The sequence below is a fragment of the Amborella trichopoda genome, chromosome 11 (assembly GCF_054954075.1).
Source record: "Amborella trichopoda isolate Santa Cruz 75 chromosome 11, AtrichopodaSantaCruz75HAP2 v2.0, whole genome shotgun sequence".
Taxonomy (NCBI): domain Eukaryota; kingdom Viridiplantae; phylum Streptophyta; class Magnoliopsida; order Amborellales; family Amborellaceae; genus Amborella; species Amborella trichopoda.
The window spans coordinates 11037458-11053684 of record NC_142346.1 but is presented as its reverse complement, the minus strand read 5'-3'; the positions used below and the strand labels follow the sequence as shown (position 1 = coordinate 11053684).

General features: G+C 38.3%; 1 protein-coding gene across 12 annotated transcripts in view; it reads right to left on the bottom strand.

Moving 5' to 3' along the window:
* The window catches only part of LOC110008133 (uncharacterized), a 33136-nt gene extending 18687 nt beyond the window's left edge, over nucleotides 1-14449 (bottom strand). For 6 of the 12 annotated variants that reach the window (XR_016044631.1, XR_016044633.1, XR_016044639.1 and 3 more), the window contains exon 1: nucleotides 13586-14438. Coding sequence is in view for 1 of the 12 variants with exons in the window: in XM_088852134.1 (XP_088708260.1) it covers nucleotides 4573-5667 (1095 nt within the window). In the remaining 11 variants the exon portion in view is untranslated. Of the gene's footprint in view, nucleotides 1-1848 lie in introns of those variants that run through there. The other 6 variants (XR_016044638.1, XR_016044632.1, XR_016044637.1 and 3 more) reach the window with 3 other exon arrangements.
* Nucleotides 14450-16227: the final 1778 nt, after the last annotated feature.

Genomic DNA, 16227 nt, shown 5'->3' with positions numbered 1-16227 from the left:
GGAAGGAGTAAGAGTAAATCATAGATAGAAAGAGATGAATTTATTTAAATTGGAGAGAGAAATGAATTTTCTTAAATTGAGGAAATAGAGAAGATAAAGCCTCACCTCATTAAAAAAATAAGTTACCTAGAAGAAGATGTGTCATCATACTAAAAAAATGAGTTACTTATTTTTATGTCTTTGCATGCATGTAGAGAGAGAGAGAGAGAGAGAGAGAGAGAGAGAATGAATGAGAATGAGAATATAGAAACGTGAGAGAGAGGAAAAGATGAGTAAATTAAGTTTGCTTTAGTTGGGAGAGAGATAGAAAGAATTAATATAGAAACGTGGTAGAGATGGAGAGAAGATGAGGTGTCATCACAAAGCTAAAGGAGTGAACTATTTTTATGTATTTGCATGCATGTAGGATGGAGATAGAGAGAATGGAGAAACATCTGAGAGATGGAAAGTAAGAGTAAATTAAGAGAAATAAAAGAGAGAGATAGTGTGTAGAAATGTAGCATGGAGAGAGGGCTAAGAATTGAATGAAAAAATATGTGTGTTGCTCTCACTTAATATATAATAGATAAACATAAGGTCGCGATAAAGAATATGGGGTAGAAGATTTACATGGACTTTCATTTCCAAAATCATTTGCAAATAAGTAGGGAGCCGAAAGAACAAATGGCCGATTGGAAACTCGCCAAATGGAAGGGAAGAGATAATATTATGTGTAACACATCTCTAGAGATATACATCCGCAATTATAAAAAGGAAAAAATTAAAACTAATTGTTGGATGGAGTTTCTACAAGGCCTAGGCTTTTATGAAAACAAAGTAAATGTAGTGCTCTGATACAACTTGTTATGTACGAAAGTTTTAAACCCGATGGGTTAATATTTGGCAAATAAAGTATGAGAAATAAAACATCAAACACATACTACAAAAACACAAAGATTTTTGTGGTTCACCCCAGAGGGGCTACATCCACGGAAACAGCAAACTGAAATCCACAATACCAATGAAAGCTACATCAAAGATTTTCGAATATAGAGTCTCTAAACCTCGACAAACACCCAAGTCGTCTCCCAAACGACACCACTACCGATCTCTCATCTCTATTCCATAACTATACCCACTGTCTAGGAAGAGAACCTTGAGAGCACACAAAACTTTGTCTTACTAAAAGAGGAAACAAGTCAAAATCTCCATGGGAACCGCTTCTATACAAGAAACCAACATCTCACTCTGCATAAGACCATCAAGAGAAAACCATACATAAGACAAGAGGAAACCTTGCATCTTATGCACAGGAGGCTCTAGCTCCTCTCTCTCTCTCTCTCTCTCGAAAAACTAATATTCTCATATGGTGACCCAAATAGAGCAAAAAAATTCTCTGCACTTTCATCTCATATATATAAGGTTAGGAATCTATACTAAATAGAAAACTTCCTATAGATCTTACATATATCTTAAAAAAGAGCAAGAGATATATCCAATAGTCCTAATCCTTTTTGGATTTCTATTTCGCTTAGGAAAGTTATCAATATCAATATCAATTTCAATCTAATATAATATAAGAATATATCAATCCCACATAATATGGGAATATCTCAATCCCAAATAATATGGATCAATCTCAATCAATCCCACAAAATATGGGATTTCCTTATGTGGATGATTTTGGATAGCACGAAATCCAATAGTGAAACCTCACTTCGAATCCTCATCAAGAAAGCGCTTTGGGCATCAGAAATCTCAATTGTTCTAACATTGGCTTGAAATTTGATGATTAACAAATAGTACAGATCTTGTGGATCCATGAACACTTATTTTTAGGGTGACATTGGCTAAATATAATATACACTATTTCTTTTCTTTTTTGACGAAGGTTCCAAATTTTATTAATGTGAACTACAAAAAAGAGATTACATCTGTAAAAAACAAAAGAGAAGGCAGGGAAACCCCACCTTTGGCTAGGGAATCAGCTAAAGCATTAGACTCGCTGTAAATATGAGAGGAAGAGATAGCAAGGGGAGTTGTAAGATCCATAATCTCCAACCAGATTGACCTAAGCTTCCAAGGAACATGTAATTCCTTCTTATTCCAGCCAATAGCATTTAACGAGTCACCTTCAATGATTAAACTATTGCCAATGGCTTCGGAAATAAAGAAGTTAAGTCATTGCAATAAAGAGACTAATTCCGCATGATTGGCCGTAACTGAGCCAACCGGACAAGCATAAGAAAAGGCAACACACCTCCAATACCAGCCCGACCAGGATTGCCTAAGGAACTACCATCAAAATTCAATTTGAAGCGGCCAAGTTCTGAAGGAGTCCAGAAGCATATAGGTCGCACCTTAACTTTCCCCAAAAGGAATAAGTTTCGTAAGTTGAGTAAAACATCTGGTTGAGAGAATCCCCAGCCATCCTTAGTGATGGAAAACCGATGCCAAATGGAGAGCTTAATATTGTCAATCAAACTGTCCACTGAAATGCACATTCCCTCAAAAGTACGCCTATTCCTTTCCTTCCACAATTCCCAAAGCACAGTTCCTCTTACAATTTGCCAAAGTAAGATACCCCAGTCATGTAAATGAGCAAAAGAAAGCTGAGACACTAAATCTGCCACCGATAAAGGAAGAGGAGACTAAACCCCAAGAAGATAAAAAAATCAATACCAAATATAAGAAGCAACCTTACAGTGAATGAAGAGGTGGTTCCCAGTTTCCTCATCGTCTTTACACATCAAGCAGATATTAGATAGCACTTTACCCCTCTTAGATAGGTTATCAATAGTTAATGTCCTATTAAGGGCTGCTAACCAAAGAAAACCTTAAGACCTTATGGGGAACAGGTCATTTCCAGATTTTAGCCACTAAAGCAAATGACTATCTCCTTCTGTCGTGGAAGAAGAGTATGTAACAAGACTTTACCGAGAAGATACCATCATGTTCAAATTCCCAAATAAGTTCATTCGACGACCTCGAGGAAATATAAATCGAATCCAAGAGTCCCAACAATTCTAACCACTAAGAGTAACACCAGAAATTCTATTATAAGGAAAAGCGATATTCTAAACAGGACGAGAACCATGGAATTCCACCAAATCCACAATCTTAGCGTCAGGGAGAAGAACCTTAGCAAAGAGCTAAGCAAAAGTATGCTTTAGTGGGGTATCGCCAAGCCATTTATGATGCCAAAAAGAAATGGAAGCACCATTCCCCACCAACCACCAGAAATGTGCCACTATCATCAGACGACATCTAGAAATGGGCTTCCACAAAAAGTAGAAGTCACTAGAGTGATCAGCACGTAACCCTAATCGATGCCTATCCCTCCCATAATTTGAAAATAAAACCTGACACCAGAGCTGATCAGTGTAGTGGAAACTACGCCACCACCATTTGGAGAGTAAAGCTTCGCACATGAATTTCAGCTTACGGATACCCAAACCCCCTTCACACCTTGGGGTACAAACCCGATCCCATCTAAGTAAATGATATTTCCTCTCAACGCCAAAAGCGCCCCACAAGAAATTACACATCATCCTCTCGATTTATTTGATAATTGAGGTCGGCATGAGTAGAACGACATAAGATAGACCGGTAAATTGGCTAAATAAGATCGTAATAAAGTTACCCTTCCACCCAAAGAAAGAAATTTGGGCTTCCATAAATCCAATTTGACCTGCACACATTGTAGAACATTATCCCAATAGAAATAGGTGGCCTGGAGTCAGAAATAGGAATGCCCAAATAGGTAGAGGGGTAGGAGCCAACCGAACAACCGAACTGAACAACAAGGGAATGACACAAATAAGGTTGACAGTTAATTCCAATTAAAGCAGTCTTTTGAAAGTTCACTTTGAGCCCTAGAGCAGCCTCACAACAATCAAGAAAGCAAGCAATATTGGACAATTGAATCGAAGAAGCATCACAAAATATAAGGGTGTCATCAACATACTGAAGATGAGAGACCCTCGGACCCAAATTAGCCACCTGATAGCCAGAAAATCTACCAAAAGCTTCCACATTCTGAATCATAAGGGTTAAACATTCAGCATAAATAGAGAAAAGAAAGGGTGACAGAGGGTCCCCTTGGCGAAGCCCCCTAGTGGCTCTAAAGAATCCAGAGGGGGCTGCCCTTAATCAAAACCAAGAAATGGGCTGAGGATAGGCAACCGAAAATCCAACTTCTCCACTTTTCTCCAAAGCCTATATTTTTAAGAATCTCTAGCAAGACACCCCATTCCACTTGGTCATAAGCCTTTTCCAAATCTAACTTCAAAACTACTCCAGGAAGCTGACCACGCAGTCTATAATGGATACTCTCTTGATCCACCAAAATATTATCAATGATCTGATGGTTTTGAATGAAAGCAGACTGATTATGGGAAATAATGTCGAGGAGAACAACTTTAAGTCTCTCAATCAAAACCTTACCCACAATCTTGTAAAGGCTAGAAAGAAGACTAATGGGCCAAATATCAGATAAATCTATTATCATAAACGTTTTGGGGAAAAGAGCTATGTAGGTGGCATTAATACATTTGAAGATAAAGCCTCGGACCATAAATTCTCTGACCATTTTCAGTAGTTAGGACTTGACCAGATTCCAAAATTTATGGGAGAACGTAATAGGGAAACCGTTAGGACCCGGAGCCTTGTCGCCAGGTAAGGCAAAGACCGCCCTCTTAGCTCTTCCATGGAAACTACACAGTCCAAGGAATTGCGCATCTCGACAAAGAGAGTTTTGAAAGGCAATCTGGACAAAAGAGGAGTGAATTTGACCTCTAAAGAAAAGGCTTCTTGAAAATGATACATTATAGCCTTGACCCACTCTTCAAAGTCTACATCCGGGATTGTGAGACCAGAGATATAATTTTGTCTTCTTCTAACGCTAGCAATGGAGTGAAAGAATTTAGTATTCAAGTCTCCCTCCTTCAGCCACTTAACCCTTGATCTCTGCTTCCAATATAACTCCTCAACCCTACAGAGATCAAGGAGATCCTTCAGCTTAGATTTCCTAGTTGCCAGCAACTCAAACATCAAAGCTCCTTCAGATTGGACCTGCTGGTCCAAGGCATCAACTTCCCCTAAAGGCTCATCGGTTTTCAACTTAATATTAACATAATGTTCTTTCTTCCAAGTGATGAGCTTATGTTTGATATTGAACAGTTTTTTATGAAGTTGAAAATCTAAACAGCCAAAAGAGATGGAGTTATGCCAAGTAGAATGAATGAGATCCAGGACTTCATGATTCTCAAGCCATCCAAGTTCGAACCTAAAAGGTTTCGGCCCACCACTATCCATGCAAGTACTCAAAAGAATGGGGGTATGATCAGAGGACAGCCATGGTAGAGCACGGTTAACAGCTAAAGGAAAAACATCGACCCAATTAGAAGAGACTAAAAATCTATCCAATTTAGACATAGCAAGAGAGGAAACACTATTGTTGGACCAAGTAAATTTAATCCCCACAATTGGAAGATCCAAAAGAGACTCAATAAATCTGTTAAAGAATATCATCGAAGAATTAATGACCGATTGTGCAAGACATTCATCAGACCATCTTATGAGATTGAAATCCCCATATACACACAGGAAAACCGAAATTACAAATAACATCGTCCAATTCATTAATAAAAGCTTCCATATAAGCAAAATACATTGGACCATAAACATTCAACAAGCCCCATGAAAATCCAGGAACCAGTCCATGAAAACCACCAGCATAAACCTTTCCTTAAAAATTGTCACAAAATTATGCAAAACCAGTGGGTCCCACAGAACCCACAACCCACTAGAGGCACCTATGGCAGCAATTCCAGAGAAAAAAAGAGCACCCGAGCCCCAAACTTCCCTCGCCCCAGCAACATTAGGCCAAGGAAGTTTTCTCTCTTGCAAAAGTAGAGCCCAAGGTTTAAATTTAGACACTAAAAACAAAACATCCCTTTTACGAGTGGGGTTGCCCAACCCCTTAACATTCCAAGAGAGAATAAACATTTTAAAAGAAAGAAGAAGTAGAACCTGGGCCTTCAAGGCCAGCTCCAAAGTAAAGGTCCTCAAGCAATTTCCCTTAAGCACTGGCCACTGAACCTGGAGAATCTGAGGAATCAGGAGAGTCATCAGAGAGGTCCAAAAGATTGACAAAGAGCGTTGCCTTCCCCGTGCCTTGAGGGGTTTTGGAAGTCTTCTTTATAATGCCTCTGGTCTCCAGGCGGGCCGAAGATCTGTACCCAAACTCAAAAATCTTCTTAACATGCTTCTTCATTTTATTCCCAGCAGCACTATGTGGCTCCTTAATAGCCTTTCCCTTGGCCTGCATAACGCTTGAAACCGCCTGAGAAACTCTCGCCGCCTTTAGTCTCTTTACCTCCTCAAAGAACAGACCAATGGGGATGTTGAAATACATGCCCATGTCTCTTACCATCGAAGCGACCTCTGCCTCCTCAAGAACCACTTTAGCTTTCTCGCTCTCGAACCCAGAGGGAATAACATCCTCATCAGGCAGAGGAGACCCCCAAAGGATATAAGTTTTCAGTTTCAAAAACTACCATAGGAGGATCTAATCCGTTCGCCATAACCCGAGCCATAGAAGTGTCAAAGAATTGGCTACCAACCTGCAGCTTGAGAGCCTGGTCCAGAGCTTCAACAGACACCGGTTCGTCTTCATCAGGCACAATCATCACCATGGCCAGGGGATCAATGCATAGAGGATCAAAACGCTCCTTTGCCTTGGAAAGGTTGGTTTTGGCTTGGGCCGCAGCAGCACGTTAAGGTAAAGGGTACATGGTCTACCACAGACACAAGAGAAGGAACTAGGCTCTGATTGCAGCCTTCAACAAAAGGGAAATCTTCAAAGTACCTTGATTAGCGTAGAAGGAAGGGAGACAGGTTTCAGGAGAGAACAGAAAAGCACAGGCGGCGAAGGCAGAAGATCCCTGAAGATCCCTGAATAGCAAACCATTGTGGCAGGCACACCTATTGAGCCAGCCTCGGGACTCAACAGGTAGACATCGTTTAAATGGGCGCCGGCCAAAAAGATCAAGTGGTCCTGCGAGATAGGACGCACTGCCTTAGGAGGAAAATCAGCTGGAATGGAAAAAACATCCTCCTAGAATCCTTCCGTCCAAGCCGAAAAACACCTACTAGAAACGCACCGTTTAGAAATTTTCAAACTTGAAAATATGGGAGGATGCGGAATACTCGGATGGGCATTACTCCAGGCTTGTCTGTGCTTTCGTGTTTGAGTATGAGGCTACCGGAGAGTGGCCGCCGGAGTAGACACAACAATAATTTCTGGCGGACGAGAAGCAGTATTCACAAAACCTACAACATTTGGCACATTGGAAGGGACCTATTTAGGACTAACGTTCACTGCACAAGAAGTATCTCCAAGCTCCACAGAGACCTTGATAGAGAAAGAAAAATTATCAACTGAGATGTTAACATGGTTACGAAGAACAGAAACAGAGGGAGTGGATATCTTAACACAAACAAAGGTGCAATCCTGCACAAAGGAACTCCAATCCAAAACACGATAGGAGCTACAGACAGAGGCAATCTTTTTAATGAATTCAAGTTTCCAGATATGAAAAGGGATTCTCCACAACTGAATCCAAACCAGATTCGAAGGAACAAGGGAACTATGGTCCGAAAGTTTCCATCGATCTAGAGACAGAAGCGAACCAGGAATGCAACAGAAACAAACCAGTAAGGCACGAGAAACATCTTCACACGATTGCAGCTTGAATACAATCTTATTGCAACCTATAACCTTAACATCATGAGAGTAAGACAGCCCCCCCCATGCTCGCCTACCCCACTCACTAAGGCCAAAGAATCCTTGGGGGGAGGGGAAAAAGTGCCTATGACAAAGAGCTTCGAAGGAACCTGCAACTGCTGAATAGAATCCTTGTCAAATACAACCTGAAGCTCCTACGGACCAGAAGGAAAAGGGTTTGCTCTGCTACTATCCCCTGCTTGCTGCTACTGCTCTACACCCATGGAAGAGGGTTTCGCTAGGCGACCATTCTTCCCAAGGAAGAGGGTTTCTAGGGAGGTTTTACTTTGCTCCCACTAACTTGACATCCAACTTGATGCAAAGCTTGATGGCCGTCACAATATACACTATTTCTAAGGCTTGAAATTTCAACTTTTTTTTCACCACCACAATTGTCAAACAGAGGTGATCAATTTGAAGGTTTTCCAATGCTAGGACTGCAATTATCGGTGAGTTTTAAGCTGACGCTTTCTTATTCTGCTAGTGTTACAACCCTATCAAAATCCTCAAAAGAATTGATTAGCCTCATGGTATTATTTACTTCTCCGGTTTAGCATTTTAATACTTCATCTTCTGATTTTATACAACTTGTTCTATTTTATCACTTTCATTCTATCGCTCAATCTTGAATTATGGTGTTTAACCAAAATCTCGATGTTTTTAACTATATATTTATGGCTCCTCCATTTTACAAGTTTATAACTTATAAGTGCAATGGCGAATGTCCATTTTGCAATTCTTGAATTGGTCAAGGAGATGACTCAGATTTTTGCCATTTTATTCGTTCTGCGAGACTTGATCTATATTGAAACTTAGCGAGTTTAACAATATATTACCTTAATTATCCAAAAAAAAACAATATATTATCTTGGACTGAATAAATATTAGCCGTATTAATTATTAGGGAAATTTCTGTAATTATCACTTTTATGTAATTAAAATATTTCTCTCAATTTTTACATTTTAAACCCTTGTTCCTTTTTCTCCTAGGATTGTCTACAAAGAGACCATTGAAAATTAGGTAGTTGTAAGAGTGTTATTGATTAGACACAAAGTTCGAAAAGAAATATTATTAAATTTCTTGACTCACCGCAAGCCATCCAATTTGACATCTAATGAGTGGGAATGGTTGTGACCTCATTATATAAAACATAGATGGTCTCTTTGTAGAAATCCCTTTCTATAGTTCTTTTCATTTTTCTCCAAACTGGCCCTAGGTCGACAGTCCAAGTGCTGGCATGACTTGAGCTCAAGTTCAGTTGGCATTGGTGTCCCAAAATGGACTTAGGACCAAGATGGGAGTCGGCATCCCAATTATTGCTCCAACCTAAAGCTCATGTTCCGACCCCAACCCGATTCAATCTCATAAAGTAGCAAATCCAGATCCGGGCACACCGCACACCATGTGTCGATCCCACCAAAGCTTCTGGTCAAATTGGCAATTGGGGTGCTAACCCACACCCTGAAGCTCAGGCCTGATGATGAATTGGTTCTTACTCTCATAGTTCTGGGCATTATAGTTATTTCGAGTTGGAGGCCCTATTCAGAAATTCCATGCATGTCATGTTGGGCCGGACCTGGCCTACATTGTTGTTGAGCCTTGGCCAACAAATTTGCCGTTAACAGTCCTAGTAATAGCCATGGCCATGTGATGGTCTGAAATCGGCTGTCCATTAGTTTAACCAGGGACCTTAGACAAGGGAATTCAGGTAGTTCCTAATTCCTCCTTGGAAGAATCCAAAGGTTCCATATTGAAAGTAGACCACGTAGTGCTACCTTAGACTATGGCTCCCAGGCGTAGCAACGGTGGAAGAGTGATGGATGATTTAAAGTCCATCTTAGCGAGATTATCCAAGGATTAGAGTGAAAATACGACCTCACCCATTTATTCAAGGTTTAGGCCCGGTTATAGAAGCCTGTTGCACATGGTTTAGAGTGCAACTTGGCCCAATTATATAAGGTTTAGAGTGAAAAAAAACTTTTTCAAATGATAGGATTCAAACACTTGACTGAATCATAGAATTTGACGCTTAGCTTTGTATTTTTCTAATTTCTCATTTGAATTCAGTTTTTTTTTAAAATCCACTGGCATCCTATTGCTTTACGATTTCGAGGTAGAAGTACTAGTTCCTAAACATGGTTATGGTTTCGAGGTAGAAGCACTAGTTCCCAAATATGGTTTTGATTCATGAAATTGTATTTATCTTTCATGGCATCTACCCATTCTTTTCATAACAGGTTATGGCTTCTTAGTAAGTTGAAAGCTCATAATCTAGTTCATCCCCAGTGGTAGAGTGTTCAAGGTATTGAGGTGGTCTACTAACTCAGTTGCTTCTTCTAGGTTGCGGTTCGGGTTCTCGATATTCAATCTTGTCACTAACCAACTCATAGATATCTGCTTGCTTGTGACTCAATACTGATAAAAGAGTTAAAGACCCCTTAAGATCACTCACACTCTCTCATGAAAGATGAGAGTTGGTGAGATTCACAATGTTACATATTGCAAGAACGAGTTATCTTCTATAAACACTTATAATGGAGATACGTAGAGAGAGAAAGGGATGAGAAAGACTTGTAATGGAGATAAGGGGGGAGAGGGGAGAGAGAAGTTTTTTGCATGCACTATCCTGCACAAAAAATCCCAACCTTGGATTCTCATTTTGAGAACATTAAAAGAGAGTATGGGAGGATGTCCCAAAGGATAAAACAATGTGGAGAGCTTATCTCTTTAACTTTCAACCATGGAAATAATTTATTTACTTGAAAGGATTTTATCATTTTGATAACAATTATCCTCAAAAGCTGAGAGAATGACACAACCAATAATAAAAAAAAAAAAGCATAGCGAATGACAATTCAAATTATGTAAGAGTCATATAAAATAAGGCAGTTAAGAATCAAACAATGAATATCCCCAACTTCTCTGAAAATATATGACTTTTCTAGTGAGTCTAAATTATGCACACCTTGCCCGATTAGAGGCTCTAGGAAACCAATTCAATCACTTGGCTATCTCAAACCCTATCTGGATCTCCAATTCGTTTTATGTCTCATCACCAAAGTTTTCTATCTAAATCTCGATATTAAACTTCTCTAGCGATTTCTAGTTCATTTTCAGTTCCTCTAATGTTATCGATCTCTATTCTTTTGAGCCAACCGAACCAACTGACAGAATGGCAAAGCATTTTGCACTATCCTTCATCTTTTTCACTGTCCCATGGGACATATTGCACCGTCAAAACAACCGGGAAGGAATCACAAGGTTAGTAATGTGAAAATGTAAACTAAATGCACAACGTAAAATGGGATTGTCTATAAAAAAGAGACCATTTCTCTTTTGTACATGGAAGTCACAACACATTCAACCCCTCCGACATTAAGCTTGCATTATTAGCTTATGAAGCCAAGAATACCTCAATTTGAATATTTGTAACACCTCCTTTGACCACTTAAAACTCTCAAACAAGCCACACATACAATAGCCACTAAAAAATGGACAAATTATAAATCTAGAGGTAAATCAAATGCCTTTCCTATGATATTCATGGTTCACCAACTTTCGATATGATTGAATACCCATAACAATTTAGTTCGATACGATTGAATACCTATGACGCTTATTAAATTGTTATACTCTTCCAAATTGTGACAAATTGGGAATAAGATCTAAGAGAATCAAGCATCGGAACTGAAGATCTAAAGTCCACAATAGATATTGTCTCTGTTATACTCAATACTCCATCTTTGCTACATGCACCTGAAATTAAGTGCAAATTTAAGGAGAAAAGATAAAACTATTAACTCACACAATTTACAATGAATGTATATTAATCCTAGGCCCCCATGAAATTCACAAAAAGTTCCATGTCATTGACTTTCCATGCCCCCTATATTGAGAGGAAAATCCCTTTTCTGTATGCTGTTAAGCATTAGGATTTGAAGGTATTTCAAGGTATCTAAGTTTTACTGAGGGATGGAGAGATTTGTTCGCCTGCCCCATTTTTGGGGGCTTTAGAGGAGTCTGCTTCGTTCCAAACTTGTGAGATACATTCTCTTAACCCTAATGAAGAAATCCATGAAAACTTTGAGGGGTGGGGGAGGGGTGGGGGAAAAAAAGGAAAGAAAAATAAAGAAAACTGCTTTTCGGTCCCAAGCTTGACAAGCACATCCTCGTCCTTGATGAAGCACATACAACAAAAATTTTGGACAAGATAAACTTGTGACAGGGTGTTTATCTTCATATAGTAGTCACAGGTAAAAACCTGTGACTAAGTGCACAAATTTAGGAACTCATGGTAGTTTTCAAGGAAGATCACAATCGTCTGTTTGATGCAATTTTGATTATCCAAAAATGTGAACAGAAATGCTGTATTGGTGCTTTTCTATCATCCTAGCATGCTAGTTATCATGTCGAGGAAATTCTACCCTTGGAAATTTGTTCCATGAATATTAAGAGAGACTATGGAAGGACGGCTCCAAGGAAAAAAATGGGGACAGATTATCTCTTTAACATAATGCCAGTTAAATCATTCACTAGAAAGAAGAAACAAATGGTTACAAGAAAGTTTCATTACTCATCATTTTCAAAATACTTATCCTCTGAAACATAGAGAATTAGATTCACATTATGTAAGTGTAGAGATAGACGGATGCCACAACAGTGGAACAATCCGCTTCTCAACTAGTGTAACAATGTCACACTAGCCCAAGACTCACAACCAAATAAAAAGAAGAAGAGAACCAAAATGAGGTGGAAGAAAAACTAATCTTCCATTCAAAGATGAAAAATGGGGTACCTAAAGGAAGAACAATCTTGACACCCAAGATTAACCTCAACACATATGACGCAATTTTTCCCACAATACACTTCTCTTTAAATAGAGATTTTTAAGAGCATATTTCCTACTCACTTGCAACAATAACTGCTAACCACCTAGTAGTTTTACAACTTCTTACGGCACAAACTTACAAGTGCAACCTTATTACATCACTCATGATAAAATAACATAAAAACTAATATAGTTTTCAGAAAATACTCTTTAGCAATTTTAACAAGAGGCAAAAAAGATGGGACCCAAACTAGGGACACCTCCAAGTTCTCTGAAAATATCAGAAAGTTTTTGCGAGGCTAAATGATTTGCACCTTAGCATGATTAGAGGCTCTAGGGAAGAAGTTCAACTGCTTCGCTAACTCGAACCCTTCCTGGCTTTCCAATCCATTTCCTATCTTGACAATAAGCTTCTCCAGTGTTTTGGTGTTTGCTAGAAAGAACGCAATCATTTCTATTTCTTGCTCAAATCCTGTAATGTTCTTGATCTCTGTTCTCTTGATGCAACCCAACCAAGCCTCGGAATGGCACAGCATTTTCCAGTAACCTTTATCAGTTTCGCTATCGAAATTATCACATTGAGACTTCAAAAATACAAGGAATAACGTGTTCGCGGTGCGTAAAGGAAAAACTAAATGCACAGAATGACATATAAAAATGAAAAACTAAGTGTAGGTAACACACAAAGAGAGCTATATGACAATCAGATTCAAACGTTATCTCAATGGGAAGAACTTCTAAGCAAGGGAAGCTTTTTAACAGACAAACAAAACCTTTGACCTCCCTTTCTTCATATAGGTTCACATGCACATCAAATGCTCTCAGACAAGTCGAAGTGGCAGGTAATTCCTCTGGTACATCTTTATCTTTACTAAACAAGTGCTGAGGAGTAAAAGAATCAACTACTTCTTCCTTAATGAATACTCTAAAATAATTAACAAGAGTGTTATCCAGAAAAAGTAAGCAGAAATAGGGAAAAACCTCGTACCCGTAGACTTATGATATACAAGCTAATTGACTCCAATTGGACAAAGACAGCGTAGCCACTCGCGACCTGAATCACCAGAGTTAAAAGAAGGTCCTAATGTAAGATGTTGGGACACTTCTTCAAGTTAATGTCCCAGAAATTTCCACAACCACTTAGAAGGACAAGATTAGGAGCATCAAATTTGATTCGCGAGAGACCTTTAAAATTCTCAACTTCTAAGTGCTCCAGATGCGACTCAAGTATGGCATCATCGAGTTCTATCCGTTTTAGAGAGAGAAACTTCAGAGACTGGAACCCTTAAAGCCAGATGGGGGATTAAAGCCAGATGGAGGACTCAGAGAGCAAGTACAGAAGAAAAAAGAGCGGTGGAAAGCGTAATCCACATATTCGTCTGTAACAAATTCCATTGTAAGTTCTTGTACGTCTTTTCTAGAGAGATAATTCACCCAGCAATCGATATGATCAGGATTCTGGGTTACATCCACCAGAAACCCATGAATGTTTTCAGTGTGGAAAAGAAGGGCCCAATCGATTCGAGTGAACCATTCATACTTATTAGCTAGAAATCCAGGGGTACGATCCTTGACAACATTGAAGTAAAGAGTAAAAGCCCAATCATCTCTCCATCGCTTCGACAAAATTGAAGTTCTTCCAACTTCTCTGATCGGCAAATGAGAGAGAATATGATGGAGGATATCGTTAGAGAGGGAGCTGATTCTATCAATTTCAAGCGCCATTACCGCAGAGGAAGCAGCACGCCAGAGGAAGAGCCCCCAGATTCCAAACGCATAATAAAGTTGACCGCTCATTATTCCTTGCCCGTTTATTAATCTGGAAGACGAGAAGTGAGTAAGGAGCGCTCCCTCTCGAGAGTATACTGGACATCTATTCCCCATTGGGAAAAGCACTAATTTGATTTATTTAATTTTTTTTCAAATTTTGGGATGACATTTTTTTATTTGAAATTTTGGGATGATTTTTTTTTTTTTTTTTTTAATTTTGGGATCCATCTAAATTATTATTTTAATAGAAATTTGTGAGGGTTCTAGAGATAACATCCCTAAGTTTAGGATCTAAAAGATATCCCCCTTATAAGTTTTGGCCAAAGTTGTAGATTGATAGTATACTCCTGCAGGAGTAAAAACTATTTTGGCAAAAATAAGTAGCTTGCTAACAAATTTCATTATTCCTCGGGACCGTTCTACTTGAACCCGGTGAGTTCGCATTTTTACGGATTTTACTTAGTAAATTATGCTCCTGCAGGAGCATGGTGTGCACTTACTTCATTGGTCGGGAGATCTGCTCTAGTAAAAACCAGTCCAACCATTAGTCTAATTTGGCGGATCTTAAAAATATTAATAAAAATATGAAGAATAGTTTTAAATACCTAATATATTAAAACAAGGTGCCCACTTTGTTCGGATGGTCGAAACCTGATGTGAACTAGCCGAGTGAAATATTTGTCTTGACTGATTTTTACCAAACCCAATTTTTACTCCAGACCAAGCCCGTCAAAGTACCGGTGAAACCAATTGGACCATCTATTCAGTCTGGTATAGATAACTAGAAGAAGATCTAATTGGTAGGATTTTTCTCAATCTCAAATTTTGGTAACCACCTAAATAATTATTTTAAATTTTTTTTTTTTTTTTAAAGTTTTTTAACTCTTAGATCTCCCTTTTATAAATTAGATGGTCTTTGTTCAATCTTGAGACATTATTTTTTTAAAATGCATGGAAGCACAATTTGTCAAAAGTATTTTACTGAGGATATACTATACGTTAAAGAGTTTATATTCTCCAAATTTGGAGTCCTAAAGTTACTCCAAAGGGCAGGCATAGATCAAAGTTTACTAAAGAGTCATGCTTTATTTTAGGGATGGAGTTTCTATGAGACACCAGACTCATATGTACATGTGCGGCCTCATTCTAGAATTCACTTTAAAAGTAGATTTTTTTTATTTTAAATTTTAGGGATTCATCATCTAAGCCAAGTTGATCATAAATATGAAAAAAAAAGAAAAAATAAACTCTAAAATATATAGGGAAAATATTATATATAGCTGAGGCTCTAAACAATCAAATTAGAGTCTACCTCAAAAATTTTACTAGAAGAAACTGTTTTGATGCCCAAATATCCTCAAATTGATCATCTCGATATCAAGATGTATGGACATGAGAAAAAAAATAGATTTCAAGTTTTGAAAATAGTGTATTTTGTAACGTATTTTTGAACCATCAATTTTCAATATTTTCAAGTTTTCATAGATCTGCCGATATACACTATTTTTTAACTTTAAACTTTATAAATAAAGATAAAAATATATTTTAAGGCTATCACAAAGATTTCTTGGTATTTTTTTTTCAACAAGATTACTTTAACTTTATTAATCAAACATAATTACAATCTCTCAAGATAACAAAGAATCACAAACAACTACGTTATGCAAAGTCACCCCTCGTTTTGCCAATCCATCTGAAACTGAGACTTCAATTCCCTCACAAAGCTCCATTATCTTCATCCACTTTCTCCTTAGATTCCATGGCGGTCTAGCTGTCTTATTACACCAATTAATCACATTCATTGAATCACCTTCAATGATACAAAGCATATCAAAATTCCTTTGCACCACTAATTGTATT